The sequence below is a fragment of the Dryas octopetala genome, chromosome 5 (genome assembly GCF_963921425.1).
Source record: "Dryas octopetala chromosome 5, drDryOcto1.1, whole genome shotgun sequence".
NCBI lineage: Eukaryota > Viridiplantae > Streptophyta > Magnoliopsida > Rosales > Rosaceae > Dryas > Dryas octopetala.
The window spans coordinates 7,571,766-7,592,219 of record NC_141370.1 but is presented as its reverse complement, the minus strand read 5'-3'; the positions used below and the strand labels follow the sequence as shown (position 1 = coordinate 7,592,219).

The following is a 20,454-nucleotide window of genomic DNA, read 5'->3' as shown; positions in this document are numbered from 1 at the left end:
TCTCTCTCTCTCTCTCTCTCTCTCTCTCCATCTGTGCGCCTCTCTCCCTGCTGCTGTCGCCGGCACGTGCGCCGCCGTCTGGCGACGGTTGCCGGCGATACCGGTCCCATCACACTCGCCTCTCCTTCCTCTTCCTCTCCTTGCCCTCCACTCTCTGCGAAACATAACATCGACGCCGAATCGGTCTAGGCAAACCCGAGCTCCCTCGCCGGCGATCCGTCAATTCTGGCGACGACGAGGTGTCGGACCGGTTGGGTTCTTCTCGCCTCTTCCTCCTCTATCTATCCATGGCCTTTTCTTTCCCATAAAATCCACAGAAACCCAAATGCAACCCGAAGTCTGATCGTCATCTCTGGCGGTGACTTCGAGATTCCGGCGACGTCGCAGCCGCTCTCCACTTCCAAAAGCTTCCTCTCCACGTGGTGAGTGTGATGGTGGTCTCCGATTCTCCAACTGACCACCATGGACGGCAAATCGACACCGAGAAGGTCTGAGACTTATCGTCGCCGTTGCCGGAGATTCCGACGGCGAATTGAAGTGGTTCCAGTCTCATTCTTCTCCCCTTGACAGTCTCTCTCTACGGGTATACAAATTTTGGTTCAATTGCATTGAATTTCAAAAGTCCTAATTTGAAATTGATTTGTGAATCTGTTTGTGAAATGTATAATTTGTGAATCTGTTTGTGAAATGTATAATTTGTGAATCTGTTTTAATTGAATTTGTTATAAATCGGATAGAAATGTGGGTTTTTTAATTGATTTATAAGTATATACAAATTTACTTCATTTATTGATTAAACAGTTTCAGTTCGTGAAACATGAGTTTTAAATGAATTTTGAATGAAATTATGGTTCTAAAATCTGATGAATCAAATTTGCAGGTAGAAACAGATCGAGACAGTGGCGACTGTTGTGCACTCGTTGCACGTGAGGTGATCGGACGACATTGTCTAAGGTTTCAGCTTCACTAAATTCAATTTCATTGAATTCAGTTTCAGTGCATTCAGTGAACTGAATTTGAATTTAATGAATGCAATGAAACTGAATTCACTGAAATTGAATTTAGACTGAAACTGAATTTAGTCTATAGTTGTTTGGTAGGCTCACATCGATGGCTTGATGTGTTGGCTACTCCTCTCATCTCGATGGCTTGTTGTATTGTTGTTGTTTTTTTTTTTTTTTTTTGATAAGGTTGTTGTGTTCTTTTTAGTGAAACGAAATTCAGTAAAGGTGTAACTGTTTTACTGAAGTGTAATTGTTTTAGTGAAGGTGTAATTATTTTTTAATTAATGTGTAATTGCATTTTAGTCAAGGTGTAATTGTTTCATTACTTAATTCAGTTTCAGTAAGTGAATTCCTAACTAAATTTCTGAAATTCAGTTTCAGTGTAACTGAATTCTTGAAATTCAATTTTAGTGTAATGAAATTCAATTTCAATGTTTGATTTTAGTTTTAGCGAAATATTGAGTTTTAGCAAAAACTTAAATTCAAAAAAAAAAAAACTGTTTCACCAAAATTTAGTTACAGTGATGTCAGCACGTGTCAGCATGCGTCAGCGCGCGTCAGAAAGGTAATTTATGATTATAAGTTATAGGGGATTTTGAAAGAGATTCTAGATGAGTAAGGGTTTAGGCAAATTTTTTAGGTGATTAGGGGGTTTAAAATTAGGCACTATAATAATAAACCACCTGAATAGACATGATCAACCAAGACACAAGAAAATGGGAAATGTATAAATAAACTTATTAAATCTTTCTTCACTCACAATTGTAAAACGTGTTTAATTATAATTCAACTTCAAATCTATGCCTAAATTAATTTCTACTCAATCTTATGAAATCTACTCTTAATTAAATAATATTAGTTATCTTAAATGAAAATATTTAACTTAAAAATTAGGAAAGTGCAATTTAGAGAGTCACAAATTCTAATTTTAGAAGACAAAAGTAATATTCTGACGTGACACTTAATAAAATAATTTTATTATAAATTTAAAAATATTGTTTATCTGTATTTAAAAACTTTTTTTTTTTAAGTCAAACTTAAATATCTCTAAAAGGTTGTTCAAAAAAGTAGGCGATTAAGTTCAATTTCTCATTGCGGCCAAAAAAACAAAAGTTGAATTTCTCATTACAATTTACAATACGTGTATTTAAAATTGAATCCAAACCCAAAGGGTGGCGACCAACCAGTACAGTTTTGGGATACAATTAAGGTTTAATTATCGATTTATCACCCAAAACTGTAACTCATTCTCACTTTGGCACCTGAAAGTTTTTTTGTCTCAGATTACCACCTGTAACTTATATCCGTGTCCCATTTTACCTTGTTTCATCAACAATTCCGTTAAAAATGATAATCTAGCCGTTAATGCTGACGTGGCGCGCTGGATGTGCGCCACGTGTCACATCTTTTCTTGTATTTTTTATTTTTTTTTATTTTTTTATTTTTATAAACTTTGAAAATTAATTAAAAATAGCTCTGAACTTAGAAAAATACACGAAAAATTCCTATTGACTTGTGTTGACTAGTACTAATTTACTATGGGGTCAAAATGCCAATTTTCCCTCTAAAAATTTCCAAAAAATTTGGAAAGTCTAAATTTATTTGTAGAAAATTAAAATACTCTAAACTCTTTGGAAATTCATAAGATAATCTCTTGAACTCCAAAAAATATGAGGTCTACACCGTTAGTCTTCTAAAAACTAACAATACCTTTCTCATGGACACTTGCTACCCAAAAGACCTCTCAGTCTTAGAGGAAAATAAATTTTCCTATAAAATAAATTCTAGAAAAATTCTAGAATTTCTGTAAAGTCTCGAAATAATTCTCTAAAATAGACTTTTGGTAATTTCCAAAATATTTTTGAGAATTTGTCCAAGATTTTACGAAAATTCTATAATTTGTTTAATAGAGGGAAATTTATTTTAATTTTTTAGAAATAAATTTGGACTTTCTAATTTTTTTGGAAATTTTTAGAGGGCAAACTGGTAATTTAACCTGATTGTAAATTATTGCTAGTTAAGACGAGTCCGTAGGAATTTTTCGTGTATTTTTCTGAGTTCGGAACTATTTTTAATTAATTTTTAAAGTTTATAAAAAAAATCTGAAAATAAAAGTAAAGATGTGACACGTGGCGCACATTCAGCGCGTTATGTCAACATTAACTGCTAAATCATAATTTTTAACGGAATTGTTAACGGAACAAGGTAAAATGAGACACGAATACAAGTTACAGATGGTAATCTGTGAGAAAAAATCTTTCAATGGTAAAATAAGAATGAGTTTCAATTTTAGGTGGTAAATCAATAATTAAGCCTAAAATCAACGGTTTCTGTACACCAAAGCAATAAATATCAACGTTCCTTTCGTCGTACAACAACTTAAGAAGAAGCCACGACTTTTCTTCCGTTGGACAAGTCCGCCATCATCAGCGCCACCACCCAATAATCCTTTTCTCTCTGAAAACAACACTATCGAGCAAAACAGGTACCATGTCACCACCGGGCCCCACAGTGGCATCACCCACCACCTCACAACAAACCAACAGACGTGGATTCATAGATCACCACCACCAAGGATTCCTCAAAAACCCACCCCTCCCAGATTCTCGGAATCTAGCGATTCCTCAGTCCGCACCGTTTCTTCGCTCTTCCTCAACGTCCATGGCAGCGCGCTGCGTGATCCGCTGCGACCTGAGGCGCTTCCCCGACCCGGCGGTCCGAACTGGAGAACAGGCGGCTCCGGTTCCGAAAGTGGCGAAGAGCGCGAAGATCGTGCTTCAGCCTCGGCTTTGCACGCTGAGATCGTACGGCTCAGATCTAGTCGGAGTGGTGAAGAAGAAGGACGGTAGCAGTGGAGACGAAACGTCGCCGTTTTTCGGGACGCTGTCGGAGTACATCGAGAGCTGCAAGAAGAGCGAGGATTTCGAGACGGTGTCGGGGCGGCTGGCGATGGTGGTGTTCGCGGCGACGGTGGCGAGGGAGGTGGTGACGGGGAACTCGTTGTTCGGGAAGATGGAGGTGGAGGGGATAGAGGAGGCGGCAGGGGTTTGTTTGGCTGCGGTGGCTTGCGCGGCGGTTTCGGCTTGGCTCAGCAGCGCCCGAACCCGAGTGGGTCGGATCTTCACGCTCAGGTGTAACGCGCTTATAGATTCCTTGATTGATCAAATTGTGGACGGCTTGTTTTATGAGACCGACCTTACTGATTGGTCTGACGACATTTGAAGACTGCCCACGGGATGAATATATAGTAATTACTAATTAAAATGGTATATATATATATATATATATATATATAGAAATAATAGAATCCAGTTCAAGCAGGTTTGGATGAATATATGTATTATATATATATATATTATGGATGTGGGATGAATGGCATTGAGTTCATCCTTTGTAAAATTAACCATATATATATATATTACAGATATCTGATTTGTAGCCAAATTAAAAACAGTAGTTAATTGTATTTTTGTTGTTGCTGATATTATCTTTAATTATGTTCAAAACGATTTGTTTGGAGATAAGTGTCTTAGGTAGGGTTGTAAAATGACATAATTTTATAAAATAAAAAAAAGTACACGAAATCAAGTATCAACAGAAGAAAGATTATGGGTTTTAAATATAAATTTGTCATTATTTGTGCCTTTGGCTTTTGGTTATCAATCCCTTGTAGCTATAGGGAAAGAATAACAATCCATTAATTTGCATTACAACACTCCACATCAGAGAATTGAGAGAAACTCAACTTTACTGAATATAACTGATAAAAATCATCAACAAATAGCCTATAAGGTTGTTTAAATACTTCCATAACCATAAATGTTCGAAATTCAAACATAAACAAATTAGGAAACTTTATTTAAAACAATAAATTGCTTATTTGAGCCCTGAACGAAGGAATTCATCTATTCGTTTCCTTAGAATTGGTATACCATAACCCTAATTCTGACATGGTCCGGGTTGATGCTAAAATTAGTATCACTTCTTGGTTGTGGCGGTTTGCATGTACTTGTCTGCCATTTGTTCTACATCATATATGAAAGATAGAGTGAAACCTATGGTTGCACTTGTACATTATTAACACAACTTGGCCATGATGATTAATGTTAAGTATAAACTAAACTTTTATTATGGGACTGTCAATTTGTCATTCTACATGCTAGTACATGCATGATTTAGTCCCACATTTCTTTTGGTATAAATGTAGCCCCACACTACTAAACCCATTGAAGACAACATGCATGTACTAGCTTTAAATTTACGATCCAGATTCCAGAATGAGTTGATACAAAGGAAGATGCGGCACATGTACTTGGTGTTCCCCATGCTGCCATGCAAATTACGGTCAATGGCTTGCTTGAGATTGTATTAAAGTGCCTAGCTAGATGCATGGCCATGCCTTTGGAAAAATTGTTACTCTCAATTGTGAGTGAATTGCCAAATGCCAAGTCAATATTTTGTAGGACCAAATTAAGCAAAAAATTATGCTCATCAATTACTCATTTTTAGGTAGAATGCTAGCTAGATAGCATAATATAGTAGAACTAGCTAGTAGTATTATTTAAGGTCCATTGACTTTAGGTACTAAATTATAATGTTTTTTGATTTCAACTACTAAAACATTTATGTCATTTCACTTTAGGTACTAAATTTCAGTTTATGTACCAATTTTAAAAAACATGGTTATATCGAACTGTGACTGTCTAACAGTCATAACTTTTTTATTGATTTACTGTTTTTTCAATATTTGCAAGCCTTAAACTTTAATATTTAGTCTTTGGGTTATAGGACTTCATCCCCCAAACATAAATCAAAAGTATGAAACCCTTAAAAATTTTGATTTTTTATAAATTTTAAATAGTCACAACTGTGACTATTCGACAATTACAACTGTAACTGTTCGACAGTCACAACTGTATAACAAACTGATTTGTGACCTAATCCAAAATGTTTTACTCTAGGTTAGTACCTAAACTAAAAAAAATTAGTGTCTTACTGCTTTATTAAAAAACTATTGATATTTAGTATTTAATCCTAATTTTCTATATTATTTATCATATTTGTCATAATTAGGACCTGAAAATATTGATTAATTTGATGACCAGTTTAGGGAGGAAATAGCGCAAGATGAAACTGTGTTGTTGAGGCATAGTGAAACAGAGACAATCTGCCCTTTGGACAATTTGTTAAGCCTATTATAGCATGTGCCATCTAACTATCAACTAATTTTTGGTGAAGATATATTTTTCTTTCCAATGTTGAAACAGGTTTCAAATCTGAATCTTTCTTCGTATTGATAAAAAAAAAAAAAAAAAAAAAAAAAAGTTAACACGAGTTCATCTATCTTAATAAAAAGAATTGATAGCATGTTGCTCGATCCTTCAATGTGGCCATGTTTTGAGACTATTAATAGACATTATATAATAAATAAACTTAAAAACACATAAAAAGTTTATTTAATGTATAAATAGAAAATTTAATGCATAAAAAAATGATTCAAAACATAACAATCCGATATTTCCATGTAACAAATTAGCTAACTTTTTTATTTATCGTTAATTTTAAACCAAACTTAACTACAAATACCTTATTCGAAAGAAATAAAAACTATAAGATATAATTGAAAAAAACATAACTACAGGAACCGATTTGATCATTTCCTCATTTTGTGTATTCTTAATACAAAATTCATATATTTTAAATTTTAATTAAGAAGATATTATTTTATATATAAACATAATATTAACACAAAAGAAAAATTCAGCCTACAAGTAAATAAGTAAATGAAACACTTATTACGGTTTTGATCATAAAAATAATTATCTACAAAATAAATAGTTTCGATTATAAAAATACACTATGGAATAAATATAATAAAAAATAAAATTGGTGAAGAAGGTAAATAGCATTTTCCATATTTTTTTATCTTCCAAGTCAAATTTGGCCAAAATTAGAATCCTTTTCTATTTTGGTAAGTAGCAAAATTAGATGATATCTTTTTAGAGAAAGCAATGATTTAGTTGACTCTTATATTAACCTTTTGTTTTTCTTTTTGTATTCTAATGTTTAGTGTTTACAGTAACAGAGGACCTAAACAACACCTGGCACTTGGGATTCATACAGACTTCCGTGAACAGAGGCAACTGATCCCCCTATTCACATGTAATGCCTTGCCACACTGCCTATCTTCGTCTTCATCTTCATCCACTCTGCAACTCTCTCTCTCTTAACTGATGGCCGTGGCTACCTCTCTCTCACTCCTGCCCTCCACTCTCTCCACGAAGCTCCGCAAATCCTCCGCCTTCTCATCCACTCACTTCCAACTCAAAACCAGAATTCCACTCTTCCAATTCTGTCGAATGAAGAACGCCGCCGTTTCGACTCCTGCCGCCGCCGTTGGAGTCGGCGAGGATTTACCTCTTCAATACGGAGAGGTGTTCCCGCAGCCGGATCCGAGCGAGCGCAGAAGAGCCGGCGTGCAGCTCCATCCGACGTCGTTTCGCGGACCCTACGGCATTGGCGATTTGGGAGACGAGGCGTTTCGCTTCATTGACTGGCTTCACGAAGCCGGTTGCTCCCTCTGGCAGGTCCTTCCGCTTGTTCCTCCGGACGGGGGAGGCTCCCCTTATGCGGGACAGGTATAGCAAATTAACCCAATTCCTTGTTAGCTTCGAATTCATACTCTGGAATCATTTGGGCTTCTACAACAACTTCCCATTATTACCCCCATCAAAATTCAAAAAGCTTTCTTCATTTGATATTTGAAACCCAATATTTTCTTCCTCATTATGTGCTACAATTGTGGGTAATTTTCGTTTCCAGGATGCGAATTGTGGTAACACTCTTTTGATATCTCTCGAGGAGCTTGTTAAGGATGGCTTGTTGACAAAGGAAGAGCTTCCAAAACGAATGTGAGGGTTATTTTTTATTTTTTGTATTTATGCATTTGGCATGTTTGTCTCTGTCTTATTGCTATTGTGTCACTGATTCATTTGCAGTGATGCTGATCGTGTGAACTACTCAACTGTTTCTGAGACAAAGGGTCCTCTAATAGCTAAGGTAAACTATCCCAGGTTTCTTTCACAATCACTTTCACTTCAGAAAGCCAACAACATATTTGATGTTTGGACTGTGTGAAATTGAAGTCGGTATTGTGATCAAAGACAAGGCTTGGATAGCTAGTCATCAAGTTGGAAAATACAGGAAGAGGATAGTTAACTTTGAGTCTTAATCACTGTGCCAATGATTGGTGCAACTAGCAAACGTTGCAGCTAGCCAGTGTTGTCTAGCAATAAATATCTATTCACCAGCGTACTACGTATGGAATTTCTCAAATTAACTTGTTACAGAATTTTTTTTGTTTCCAGTTGAGGTTCTTTGAAGGGTGTTGAGACAGTTGAATGACTGTTCCATGAGACTTTGATTGCGAACATATTATTAAAATGATTTATTTTGATATATGCTTTTCTTCAAAGTAACCGGATTTCATTTTCAACACAAAAAAATTTTCATAGTTTAGTAGTGCTTTCTCAGGCTGCAGAGAGGCTTCTTACAAGTGAAAGTGCGCTTAAAAGTCAGCTTGAAGATTTCCGTAGGGACCCTGATATATCATGTGAGATTTTCTTATTATTTGTACACATAATATATTCATATATCTATATGTCCGTGGCAGTTTTTGTTTAGAATTTGACCATATTTTAGATAAATTGCTATTAAATTGTAACTCTGGTTCAACAACTCTTTAGATTGGGGCAAATGCTAATTTTAGTGGGATTTGTTAGTTGAATGTATGCATATCCATATGTACATGCGTATGTATATATATCCATATACATACATGAATACAGGCATGCATAAAAAATTTCAAAAACAGGATCCCACGTTGCAGATGCGAGAGAGCTTTCAAATGTTTGTGTTTCAGGATCCCATCTTGCAATGTAGGATCCCGTCTAAGAAGCTGACTATATGCGTGCATACATACATATACATACACACACAGGCGCTAAATGCACCATAATGGTGTTAGCTTGCCTCTAGCCTCTTCATACCATTCAAAAAAACGTATTAAGGTTCTTATGTAGAAAAAAAAATATATATATATATATATATATTAAGTTTTTGGTTACTGAATTTGTTTCAACTTGGCGTCCACATGGTTCTTGGAGAAAATACAATGCACTAAAAATGCAGCTTTCAGCGTGCAGTGTGTGGACATTTGTCCCTCTTTCGCATGTGATTCTTGTTTCAAAATTTTGTAGGCTGGCTTGAAGATGCAGCTTATTTTGCTGCAATTGACAGCAGTTTAAATGCGTTCAGTTGGTACGAGTGGCCTGAACCTTTAAAAAATCGCCATCTTGCAGCCTTGGAAGATATTTACCAGAGCAAAAAGCATTTTGTGAGATCTGGGTGACTGACTATTACTTATGGATTTATAGTTTCTTATAGTATATGTACTTAATTCTAGGAGCCACTTGTATCACAAATTCTTTCATTTGTGCAGATAAATATATTCATTGCCAAACAATTTTTGTTCCAAAGACAATGGCAGAAAGTCCACAAGTATGCACAGATGAAGGGAATTAGTATTATGGGAGACATGCCCATTTATGTAGGTTATCATAGTGCAGATGTTTGGGCCAATAAAAAACAATTTTGTCTGGTGAGTACTGTCTTAGTGGATAAAGGGACGTGTTAATAATTTCACTTCCAAAGAATCCTGTACCAGGTTCCAGTTACTGATCATATATTAATCATGCAGGATAAAAATGGTTTTCCTGTTCTAGTTGGTGGAGTTCCCCCTGATGCGTTCAGTGAAACTGGTCAGCTATGGGGCAGGTTTGTACAACTCATGCATAATGCTTCAAGAGTTCAAATGTGTTTTGTGGTCGGCTTGCTATACCAATGAGCTTACTAATAAACCAACATTTGACTTAAAGCCCTCTATATGATTGGAAAGCGATGGAGAAAGAAGGATTTTCATGGTGGATACGTCGCATACGAAGAGCACAGAATATATATGATGAGTTCAGGATAGACCACTTTAGAGGACTTGCTGGATATTGGGCTGTTCCTTCTGGTGAGAAAATTGTAAATCGGATTTCGTATGCTTGTTGCTTGTAGCATATCAATGCTGTTATAACACTAATATATGGTGTGTGCACAGAAGCAAAAGTTGCATTGGTTGGACGATGGAAGGTCAGGTTTCAATAATTTAGACCTAGTTACAATTCTGTGATTATCCCATCATCCTATCTGAAACTTCTTCTTTCTTTTAATGATGGTAGGCAGGACCTGGAAAAGTCTTTTTTGATGCCATAACCAGAGCAGTTGGGAAGACTAATATAATAGCTGAAGATTTGGTATGTTTTAGCTAATTTGAAGACTTAATTCTTTGCTACCCCTCTTTGTCTTGATACGTGAATTTTTGGTTGCATCATGGTACTTGCTAGCAATTAGATACACAAGTTTCAAACAAATGTTGGCCACTAACTTGATGATTTATGCGACCTTTAAGATGCCACCTTTCAAGCATCATGTTTCCTTTTTGTTTTTTCAGTTGGGTAGCATTTGTTGTCCCAAATTTCTCATTAGCATATGATGGAAAGATTATAGTTGGGTTACTACTTGCACAGTTCTGGTGCTATGAAAATTAATTGTAATAGTTAGAGGCAATGATAAGATTGGGAAAACTTATTACAATATTACTGTCTTCTTTATGACTGGTCCTCAGTAATTTGTCTGGATTCAAATGCTTTGCTATTATAACAATTGATGATCATTGTGAAATCCATCGGGTTGCTTGATATGTTCTCATCTCCTCTACGCTGCATGACAGGGAGTTATCACTGAGGATGTAATTCAGCTCAGGAAATCCATCGGGGCACCCGGAATGGCTGTCCTTCAGTTTGGTAATGACTTCTTGCTAATTTAGTACACGTACTGTACTTTATATAATTAGCTTTGAGAAATAACCTTATGTTTAAATGACATGATGTTCTTGCCCTGTTCCGTAAATGTTTTTTCTAGGTTTTGGAAGTGATGCTGTTAACCCTCATTTACCTCATAATCATGAGTGCAATCAAGTTGTTTACACTGGAACTCATGATAATGACACGGTAAAATTCATCCATCCATGGGCTTCTTTCAATCTGTTGCTAGGTTCTTCCTCTTATGGTGCAATACTGCTTCTTTCAATCTGTTTTTAGATAATAACCGAGACCTTTGTTCCACTAAGATATGTTGGTTTTCTTTCTATTGCTAAATTATACCTGGTGGATCACTGCAGTGGTTGTTCCGATCCCCTGACCCCTGACCCCTGACATCTGAATTATTATTTTTCATTCAGATTTTAAATGAAGCTTGCTAATGGTTTATTTGTTTGTATTATAGACTCGAGGTTGGTGGGATGTTTTGGATCAAGGAGAGAAGTCCAATGTGGGTTCTTTTTTTAATTTTAATAATTTGTATACATCTCTCACTAGCATATGTAGTTTCATGTGTAAATTTCTCACTAGCATATTTAATTTCATGTTACACATTAAACAAAGATTTAACTTCTTTGTGCTTCTATACAATTTTTATTGTTATATCAGGTCCTGAATTATCTTTCAATTAATGAAGAAGATGATATCTCATGGGCACTCATGAAGGCTGCATTTTCTTCTGTGGCCCAAACTGCAGTCATACCTTTGCAAGATATTCTTAAGTTAGGAAGTTCTGCCAGGATGAACATTCCTGCAACTGAGGTAAATGACAACTTCATACACAATGCAGATAATTTGTAATCTGCAGCACATTGTTGGTTAAGGCCCTAGAGGTCAAATGCAGGTTGGCCTACTTGGATTTTTGGCATGGTTGGGGTACTCCCATCCTAGCCTTTTGCAGCTTGGGTGTCTTGGCCAAATTATAAAATCCAAATCTCTGTGCTCCTGGGTCTTGACTCAGGTGGTAAGGGAGAGGCAAGATGGAAAACACTCTAGACTTTTTTAAAAATATATACCTCTCCCCAAATTCTTAGCACATACATAATAATTAGTATTTATGCATATTCTCTTCCGAGCAGAAAATTGAAGCTTTTCTTTTTCTTTTTCTTTTTGATAACTCAAAGAATATGCAACCTAACATATTCCCTGGGATATCAATGACATCTTTGTTTCTTTGTTTCTTTGCACAGGTTGGAAATTGGGGTTGGAGGATACCAAGTTCCATGAGCTTTGATAACTTGGAGACTGAAGCTTTGCAACTGAGGAATCTCCTGTCGATGTATGGGCGGCTGTAGAGAAAAGATGCTGAGTATTTTTTTTTTCACCATAAAGAGGTCATAAACTAATGGCAGATCTCCCAGCAACTTCAGTTGTATCAGAAGAATCTCTATACAGATTATAATGAATAAATAACTTATTTTACTTCAGTTAAATAAAATGGCATATAAGCTGTTTGCCAAAAATAAAGTGGCTGAGTAGTCAATTTTCAGTCAACCCACAGGAATGGGGCTGGGGCTGAGTTGTTGCTTTTTCTTGCTCGGAGTGGTCGAGCAGGCTTCAAGTACTGAATATCTTGCAAGCCACACCCAACAGTGAACGGAAGGGCACAAGTGTGACAAGGAAATGCTGAACAAAATCACACAACTCAAGTGTCAGATTGTCTGTCCCTTTTGAATAGTGACAAGGTATATTGTATTGTATATAATGTTAATCTAGAGTGAGGTGGATTGTTAGTTGGTTATCTTCAAAATTCATAGAGATATTGTGAAGCTTAGTGAATAGTGAAAAGGTGTATTGTATTGTATAGAATGTTAATCAAGTGTGAGGTGGTTTGTTAATTGGTTATCTTCAAAATTCATAGAGATATTGCGAACCCTAGTTCCTCATCTGCAAGTCCTTATTTTGTGACCAAGAAGCATCTGAAAAGACCACTCATCTCCTGGTCTTTCTTAGTTTCTCTAATTGGTTGATTTTGGTTTTACTATTTTGTAGTGTGTATATTTGTTTAGCTTTGTTGCGTTTGCTCTGTAGTTTGCTGCCTTTTGCGGCTTTTCTTAATGAACTTCCCCTTGACCAAAAAATAGACAAAATTAAAACTCGGGGGTAACACTGAACTCAAATCACACCAACTATTTTTTAGAGAAAATGGCCAATTTGGTCCCTAATGTTTATTTCAATTATATCATGTAGTTTCAATTTTCTTAATTAAGTTAATTTTATTTACAATCAAGAACAAATTGAAAACAATGTCAATTTATAATACGAAATTGTCAGTTCTTATGTTTTAAATCAATTCTTTATAGTTCTCAAAAGGTAAATGAAATACAAATAGGTTACATGGTCAATCCCAAATAGTAGAGAGAGAGTGTTTGAGTTAGCAACACCTATAGTCCGAATATATAGTAGACATGGTTAATTAGATGAGTTTTGACTCCTATTTTGCTTTATTTCCATCCTGGAAATCATGTGCAATTTCAAGGTTCTGATACAGCATTGCTGAGTTTGTGAGAGCACCTTCATAATCCACCTAAAGCAGATTAAATTTTTGGATTTATTCAACATGGTCACTATATTTTTTCTAGACAGCAAAAAGGAAAAACTTTACACATCTTTCGTTTCTTTCTCGCTCAACATCATGGAGGGCTTAGCCATTGAAGTCCCATGGAAACAAATGTACGAATACAAAACGATGGGGCAAATAATCATTTTGGTCCCTGTAGTTTGATATTAGTTTCAATTTGGTATGTAGTTTCAACTTTTTCATTAAGTCCTTGTGATTTAAATTTTGCTACAATCAAGTTCATAATTAAAATATCGTCCAAATTTTAGATTAAATTTTCATGTACAAACCACGTGTAAAGTTAGCATTTGCGAGTTTAGGAGCAAAATGGTCATAAAATTCGATTAGTTGCACTCCCACATTGATAAAAACAAATAATTGTTGTCTAAAATTTGGACGAAATTTTAATCTTTAATTTTATTGTAACAAAATGTATACTATGAAAACTTGATTGAAAAAAATGAAACAAGAAGACCAAATTGAAATTAGTTGCAAATTAAGAATGACAGTGTACAAAAGGGTCCAGCACTAACTGAGAAAACGCATGTCCCATGTGAAAGTGAATCTCCTCCAGGCTTTCTGACTGCAGAATTAAGCAGCTTTCTCAATTGCTTCAATGCATTCCAATATGGTTGCCTTCTTTGACATTGCTGTTATTAAGGCTTCATGAATCACCTTGTCATTTTTTAACAGGGACCCAGCAAACAGAACCTGTGATACATTCACCACCAGCATCAGAATTTGCTAAAGTTATATAACATATTTGAATTAGGATCTTTGATTTGGCCAAGGGCCAAGCACTGCTTGACTTTTGATCTTCACTTGGCACATTTTCTAAGCATACACCCAATAGCTATAGAAAAAACCATGTCATAAGTTATTTCTAAGCACTGCTTTTTTGACAACATGGTAAGTAAAGACCAAATGCTTGACCAAGTGAAGGATCCCTTTTTTCATTCAACCTATGATTTATTTTGTGATACGAAAAAAAAGAAAAAAAAAAGAAATCAGCTGAGCATGTATAGTTGAGGAACTTACAGCCCATCTAGTAAGATTTTGTTGCTGTTCTTTGCTAAGCTGTGGCTTGCTTCTGTTGATAAATCTCTGAAAAATTAAAATCAAGTCTCTGAAATTGGGATAACATATTATCGACAAAACAATTACTCTTAGGAAAATGGTATTTAACTAGTTATAAACCTGAAGAGTGAAAAGATCAGCAGATTGACCAATCACTTTATCATATTTCAGACCTTCTGCTGCGAGTCCAGCCATTGCTACCACTGCCAACCTAAAAGGCTACTACAATTTAGTTCTTCTCCACCACACACATATTCTAGACTTCAAATGTATCAATTTATAAGGATATCTTTTCCTGCAGTGAAATGCAACTATGTATTGCATTTGAATATGATAGAGTCATGTGGAAACATTGCAACAGGCATATTCAAATGGACTGGTTGCGCGCAAGCCAAATCAGATTATCAGGAAACAATGAGACAGACTAATGGATTTACAGTGAAAAGATGCACCATTTTCAAAAGCACTAGGAGCACATTTGTTGCAGTTTCAGAAGGAAATATTACTGAAGCAAATTGATAAATTCCAGTAGCTATAACTATCATATAAATACCTATCTAGTTCCTTTGCATCAAGCTGCCCACTGTATATAAGCTTTTCCAGCCTTTCGTCAATGAGATTGACATGCTCTTTCCCGATATCTAGAGAATACCCCAGAATGGGGAGGCCCAGCAAATAAGCAACTATCCAAAGAGAAAATTGTTTTATCAGTATGTCAAGTAAGCAACTCAAAATCCGAGGCGCTATTTATCAGTCAGAAAGTTTGATATTAAGAATCTGATATGTGTTTTAATGAAATGAAGTACCTAAAAAATGAGCAGCTTCATGTCTAGCTATTCTCTCCTGATAATCTGGGAAGAATGATGAAAAGCCAGATATGGCAGCTTGAAGAAGCCTACAAGTGCAGATAAAGCTTAGTTTTTAATGCAAGAATTAGAAAAACTGTTAAACACTAAGAGTATCAAGGCATACAAATTAAATTCCATATAAAACTTGGTCTTACCCAGGGGCAGTGCTTCCCACACCCAAAACAACTAAAGAGATGCTCCCAATCAAGTATGGCACAAAAAAGCCCCAATCCTTCAAGTTTGGTACAGTGAGAACCCAAGATGTCAGTAAAAACCAGAATCTTTTCAAAAAAAATTTCTCTGTAAGGCATTCAAATTTTTCTCTATATTGTATAATTCCTCTAATTCAATATGTGAATCTAACAGTTCAACACTTCAACAAAAATATTATTGCAAAAGACCTCAAGGCAAGCCTGTATCCCAAAAATGCAGTTGACAAATATTGGGAAATGATTAGGCTGATACAAAGATGAAACAGAATCCCTTGCTTTTTCTGTCTTAAACTTCTTCTACAATTTAAGTTGTGTGCATAAGTTAATTTCTTTGTTTAGTAAAATTGTCAAGCAGCTATAATTATCTGTGACATTCAATTTCTTTGTTTAGTGAAAATGTCAAGTAGCTATTATTATCTGTGACATTCAAGACAGAGGTCTTCTTGTCATACTTTAACTATCAAGAATCAAATGAAAGTCACTATAGATAATTCGTGCTTGGCCCCAAAATGCTTTCTCCTAGTTCGCAGCAATAAAATTTGCCTGACATAGTTCCTTATAAATTAAAAAAAAAAAAAAAAAAGGGCTAGCTTACATAATAATTGGATTCCTCATCCCCTCTTATATAGCCAGACCTTTCGAATTCATGCACAATGTATGATCACATGCACCAGCAAGGTACTGAGAAAATTCCTCCACTTTTACACAAGATGCAAGAGAGAAAACTAATAATCTGATGCAGGTAGTGATACACTGTAACAATATAATTCAAAGACCAGGTTCCTATATATTCATCGAGATCAGAGAAAGGATGTTTGCATGAAAACATTCATATAGTTACGTACAAGTAGCAAAAGGCATGATTTCATGACAATAGATGAAGAAAAACACTACCTCAACTATACACTGGTACAGAAAAAAACAGTAAAAATTGAAAAGCAAATTATCATTAGACACATATAGGAACACAAACAACCCCTCCCAATCACACTGTCTAAGATAGTTGTTGTATAATTTATATGTGGACTTACAGAGAAAAGGAGATATAATCAAATTTACCCCAGGAAGTTGGCCAGCAAGAAGACCTAAGAATCCTGTTGTCCCCACCACGGTGAATAGAAAAGCGGCCTGTATCACTGAAAGATATTAATATTACAAAAAGTAGTTTGAAATCAATGCCTGAAAAATGCATATAGAAAGAGCCGCATCCAATTTTAGATGTGATGTGCCTTGTCTTTCCAGTCAGTTTATAACAATTCAGATTCACTAAAGATTAAAGAAAGATAAGAAGACAAAAAGGTAGAGAAATTCACAATAGGATGCTGACAATTTTAACTCAAAATTGGTCTGGACATCTTTTATCTAGGTAGTTTGGATTAAGGGTTTGCTGATGTGAGATTTGTCTTCATAGAAGTTGAAACCATAAAAAAAGGAAATAGATATATAAATGTAGTGTTGACGATTTGCAAAACAAACTTGCACAAAAGAGCCTAAAGGTTAAGAAGCTGTATGTAAAAGTAAGAACATCCAAGAAAGTTTTTGCATATAATTTTGGCTCATTCTGAATGCAAGTAGCACAAATAAATAACCAGTGTTACAAATACTTACATCATTTCTGACACTGGGAACTGCAAGGGTTTCTGCATTTTTAATTCCAAGAGTTGTCAGCTCCCTAAGAGAAGTCTGGTGCATAAATGTTGAAACTTGAAAGAGTCAACCTATCTATTTTCCAACCAAGCAAATGTATAAACAATAATTCAATACATTGAACAGATCATGATCATTCAAGTACATGTATGTATGAGTTTGTAGATGTGGCTAATTTTTGGGTAGCAGTTTCCCAGAACTTCACATTTGTGATGGAGACTGACCGTACGCCGTGAGACATATGGCTGAGAACTCCATTTCTTGGCCCAACCAACTTCACTTAGCTGATCAAGTGCCTCTTTAACTGCACTGCTATCTTTCTGCGGCAAATACATACTTTTCAATGATATTCTTTCTATCTAATTTAGCTTCAGCCATGGGACTAAAAATCTACAGCTAAAGGAATTATCTATGAATTCAAAAAAAGATGATTGATATGAAGAAAAATGGCAGAGAAGGAAGAAAATAAATTAGCATTAATTAGCTTTAAATAGCTTTGTAAACATGGCCAAAAAAAAAAGAAAAGAAATGGCTTTGTAAAGGTTATACATACCCAACGAAGATGAATAATATTCATGCAATTCTCAATTGCTGCAAGGCTATTATACCCTACACACAAGGCCAAAAAGACCCAAAGGGACTACATCTGATTCACTAGAGTTATAACACAAGTTAACTTTCGAAATACAACCACGAAATTGGAAATTAGTTTATAAATTGGTCTTGCTGATTCCATGATCACTCTGACAATTTCATGATCATCAATGGTGAAAGAAAATGAACATTAGTTTAGTATGCCTTTCAAAAAATGCAAAGATGATTTAATAGGAAGAGTGCAAAACATGCTGCACTTTCATTTTCTTCATTATTATATGTAATTTTGTCTCAATGGAATTAGCTATTTCTACTAAAACGAATTCTAGCTCAAAATTAATTGGGATTATTATCCTGTCACATTTCAACAAAGTCATGCTACATAGAAAACATGTCTCCCCATTCTTCATACTTGTAATGCATGGTAAATCTTAGACTGATAGAATATAGAATCATGTAACATCCAATCCATGGAGTCATGTTGTTCTAAAAGTTGAACACCCTATTGGGAAATTTTTCTCTTGTTGCCAAATTGTCAATATGGATCATTAACAAAGAGAATTATTGTTTAAATGACATATCAGAAATGGTTTACAGTCATTAATTTTGCAATTTTGAATGAAAGAAAAACCTTTGCAATGGCGGATTCAAGGGTGTTGAGGTCCACACCAGGAGCAGCGGAGGAGGAAGCTCTGATTCGCCATTTTCGATATTGTCTTTGGTGAAAGTCAGAGGTGGAGGCTACCAAAGTGGAGGCAGGGCTTGAGAGAGAAGCCATGATGAAGTTGAAGCTCCTCACTTTCTACAGAGAGGATAAGGTTTGGCGCCACCAGTGTTGTGAAGTGTTTTTGTTGCGTTTCCACGTCAGCATAATTAATTCAAGAGCAAATGTAGATGTAATAAAAGTTAAAAAGAAATGTTGAGAGTGGGATTTGAACCCACGCCCTTTCGGACCAGAACCTTAATCTGGCGCCTTAGACCAACTCGGCCATCTCAACTTTGATGTTCAAAGAGTCATACAATATGTTATTTATACGTAAACACTCAACCAAACATTAGCAGCTTCATGTTATTTTCTCCTGCTACAAAAAATTTCATTTTTTAATTTATTTGTTTCTGAAATTATTACAGCCACCAATTTCTTCCAATATTGCTTTGATTTGCACAGTTTTTAGATTGTTGGGTACTAAGAAATTTCCCACTTTGATTGGAAATATGTTTTGGATGAGTATTGATTATAATGTGTTTTAGTGTCGGCTCTACTACTTTATTAAGTCAGAAAGGAGTCCGAAAAATGCTCCTCCGCTGCTTTGGATCTCAGGAGGCCTCGAAGTTCTTTTATCTTGTCTCGTATATGAAATTGGTTTGCACCACTAATACAATACTTGTTTGATTATTAGGCAATCTGATTGTGATGGGGTGAGGTTATCGAAATTAACCAACGGGACACAGGGCCGGCCTTGACTTTTGGAAGGCCAACGGGCCAAATCTAAATTAGGCCTTTAATAAGATTTTTTGCAAAATAATTTACAATTAATAAGAAATTAATTAGAAAATTTTCGATCACATCAAGAAATTAATTAAGAAATTTTTTGTTAAATATCAAGAAAATAATTGAAAAAAATAATAATTTATAGGAATATAAGAGAAAAATTAAAAGGAAAAACACACACTCAAACATTAATTACTTTCTTACTTCAATGAGACTTCTCTAATTTCTTTCAGATTGAAAGAGTCTGTGGAAAACACCAAAAAAAAAAAAAATCAGTTTTCCACAAGATTATATGGAGAGGCAGAGATCCATCTTTGCTAATTCAAAGCAAACATACTCTTTGAATCAAACTTTCCATAAAGAAGACATGTACTTTTGATGAAAAAAAGAAAAAAGAAAAAAAAAGAGAAGAGATGTAAACCCAAGGGCAAAAATGACCCATTGCCATATAGATGATGATGTTAGCTTGCTTCTCTTATGATTCACGTGAGAAGCCAAGGAAAAATTGAAGCAAGTTGGCCAAACACAAGTTAAGGAAATAAAAATAAAAAATAAAAAGGTGGCTTTCAACTAATAATCAAGGAAAATTAGGTTGTAGAACCTAAACTTTATATCTTAGAAGGGTCTACTGATTTTTTTTTTTTGTACAAAGGCTAAGTCCAAAGAAATAAACTAGATAGCTACAATTCTAGCACAATAAGTAGAAATGCCTAATTACAGCGAAAACATTATACATAGACTCAACAGTTATTATTTTTAATATATATATATTAATATATACATAATATAAAAATTTGTAGGTCCCCCTTAAAGGTGGGCCCTAGGCGGTCGCACTCTGTGCCTCCCTTCAAGGCCGACTCTGATGGGACATATAGTGGGTATAAGATCCTTAAGCCATAAAAAAATGAAATCATATCATCCAAAGGAAAAAATAATAATTATATTCCATCGAAATTACGTACTTGTTAAGTAATAAACATAAGAAGTGAAAAATTAATTTAAATCTAGAAGAATAGCAGAAATAGTATATGATGAGA

At 35.2% G+C, this 20,454-nt stretch overlaps 3 protein-coding genes and 1 non-coding gene across 8 annotated transcripts; 2 read left to right on the top strand and 2 right to left on the bottom strand.

Moving 5' to 3' along the window:
• The first annotated feature begins 3,313 nt into the window (after window positions 1-3,313).
• Window positions 3,314-4,493, top strand: SEP2 (stress enhanced protein 2). Its single transcript, XM_086244934.1, has one exon. It carries the CDS (start codon window positions 3,495-3,497, stop codon window positions 4,224-4,226), a length of 732 nt encoding a protein of 243 aa, XP_086101060.1. The 5' UTR covers window positions 3,314-3,494; the 3' UTR covers window positions 4,227-4,493.
• A 2,607-nt stretch (window positions 4,494-7,100) lies between these two features.
• On the top strand, window positions 7,101-12,843 carry DPE1 (disproportionating enzyme). The gene is made up of 15 exons (XM_086243362.1): window positions 7,101-7,642; window positions 7,827-7,915; window positions 8,003-8,063; window positions 8,538-8,616; window positions 9,263-9,399; window positions 9,505-9,663; window positions 9,763-9,839; window positions 9,941-10,080; window positions 10,168-10,199; window positions 10,289-10,363; window positions 10,840-10,912; window positions 11,031-11,119; window positions 11,394-11,438; window positions 11,597-11,749; window positions 12,178-12,843. The coding sequence occupies exons 1-15, from the start codon at window positions 7,238-7,240 to the stop codon at window positions 12,280-12,282; spliced, it is 1,719 nt and encodes a 572-aa protein (XP_086099488.1). The 5' UTR covers window positions 7,101-7,237; the 3' UTR covers window positions 12,283-12,843.
• On the bottom strand, window positions 12,470-18,751 carry LOC147283922 (uncharacterized). Of its 5 annotated transcripts, XR_015122283.1 has the most exons (11): window positions 18,557-18,749; window positions 17,556-17,651; window positions 17,293-17,367; window positions 16,744-16,812; window positions 15,628-15,704; window positions 15,431-15,519; window positions 15,178-15,307; window positions 14,745-14,835; window positions 14,586-14,651; window positions 14,081-14,258; window positions 12,470-12,613 (listed from the first exon to the last, which is right to left on the bottom strand). XR_015122283.1 is itself a non-coding variant. In XM_086243365.1 (10 exons), the coding sequence occupies exons 1-9, from the start codon at window positions 18,701-18,703 to the stop codon at window positions 14,620-14,622; spliced, it is 828 nt and encodes a 275-aa protein (XP_086099491.1). In that variant the 5' UTR covers window positions 18,704-18,751; the 3' UTR covers window positions 13,947-14,258; window positions 14,586-14,619. The 5 variants fall into 5 exon arrangements, 4 of the variants coding, with proteins under 4 accessions (XP_086099491.1, XP_086099489.1, XP_086099492.1 ...); XM_086243365.1 differs by lacking the exon at window positions 12,470-12,613 and having other exon boundaries at window positions 13,947-14,258; window positions 14,586-14,673; window positions 18,557-18,751; XM_086243363.1 differs by lacking the exon at window positions 12,470-12,613 and having other exon boundaries at window positions 13,947-14,258; window positions 18,557-18,748.
• Window positions 18,752-18,842: 91 nt separating this feature from the next.
• TRNAL-AAG (transfer RNA leucine (anticodon AAG)) lies at window positions 18,843-18,923 on the bottom strand. Its single transcript has one exon. It is a non-coding gene; the product is annotated as a tRNA-Leu (tRNA).
• Between the last annotated feature and the right edge of the window lie 1,531 nt (window positions 18,924-20,454).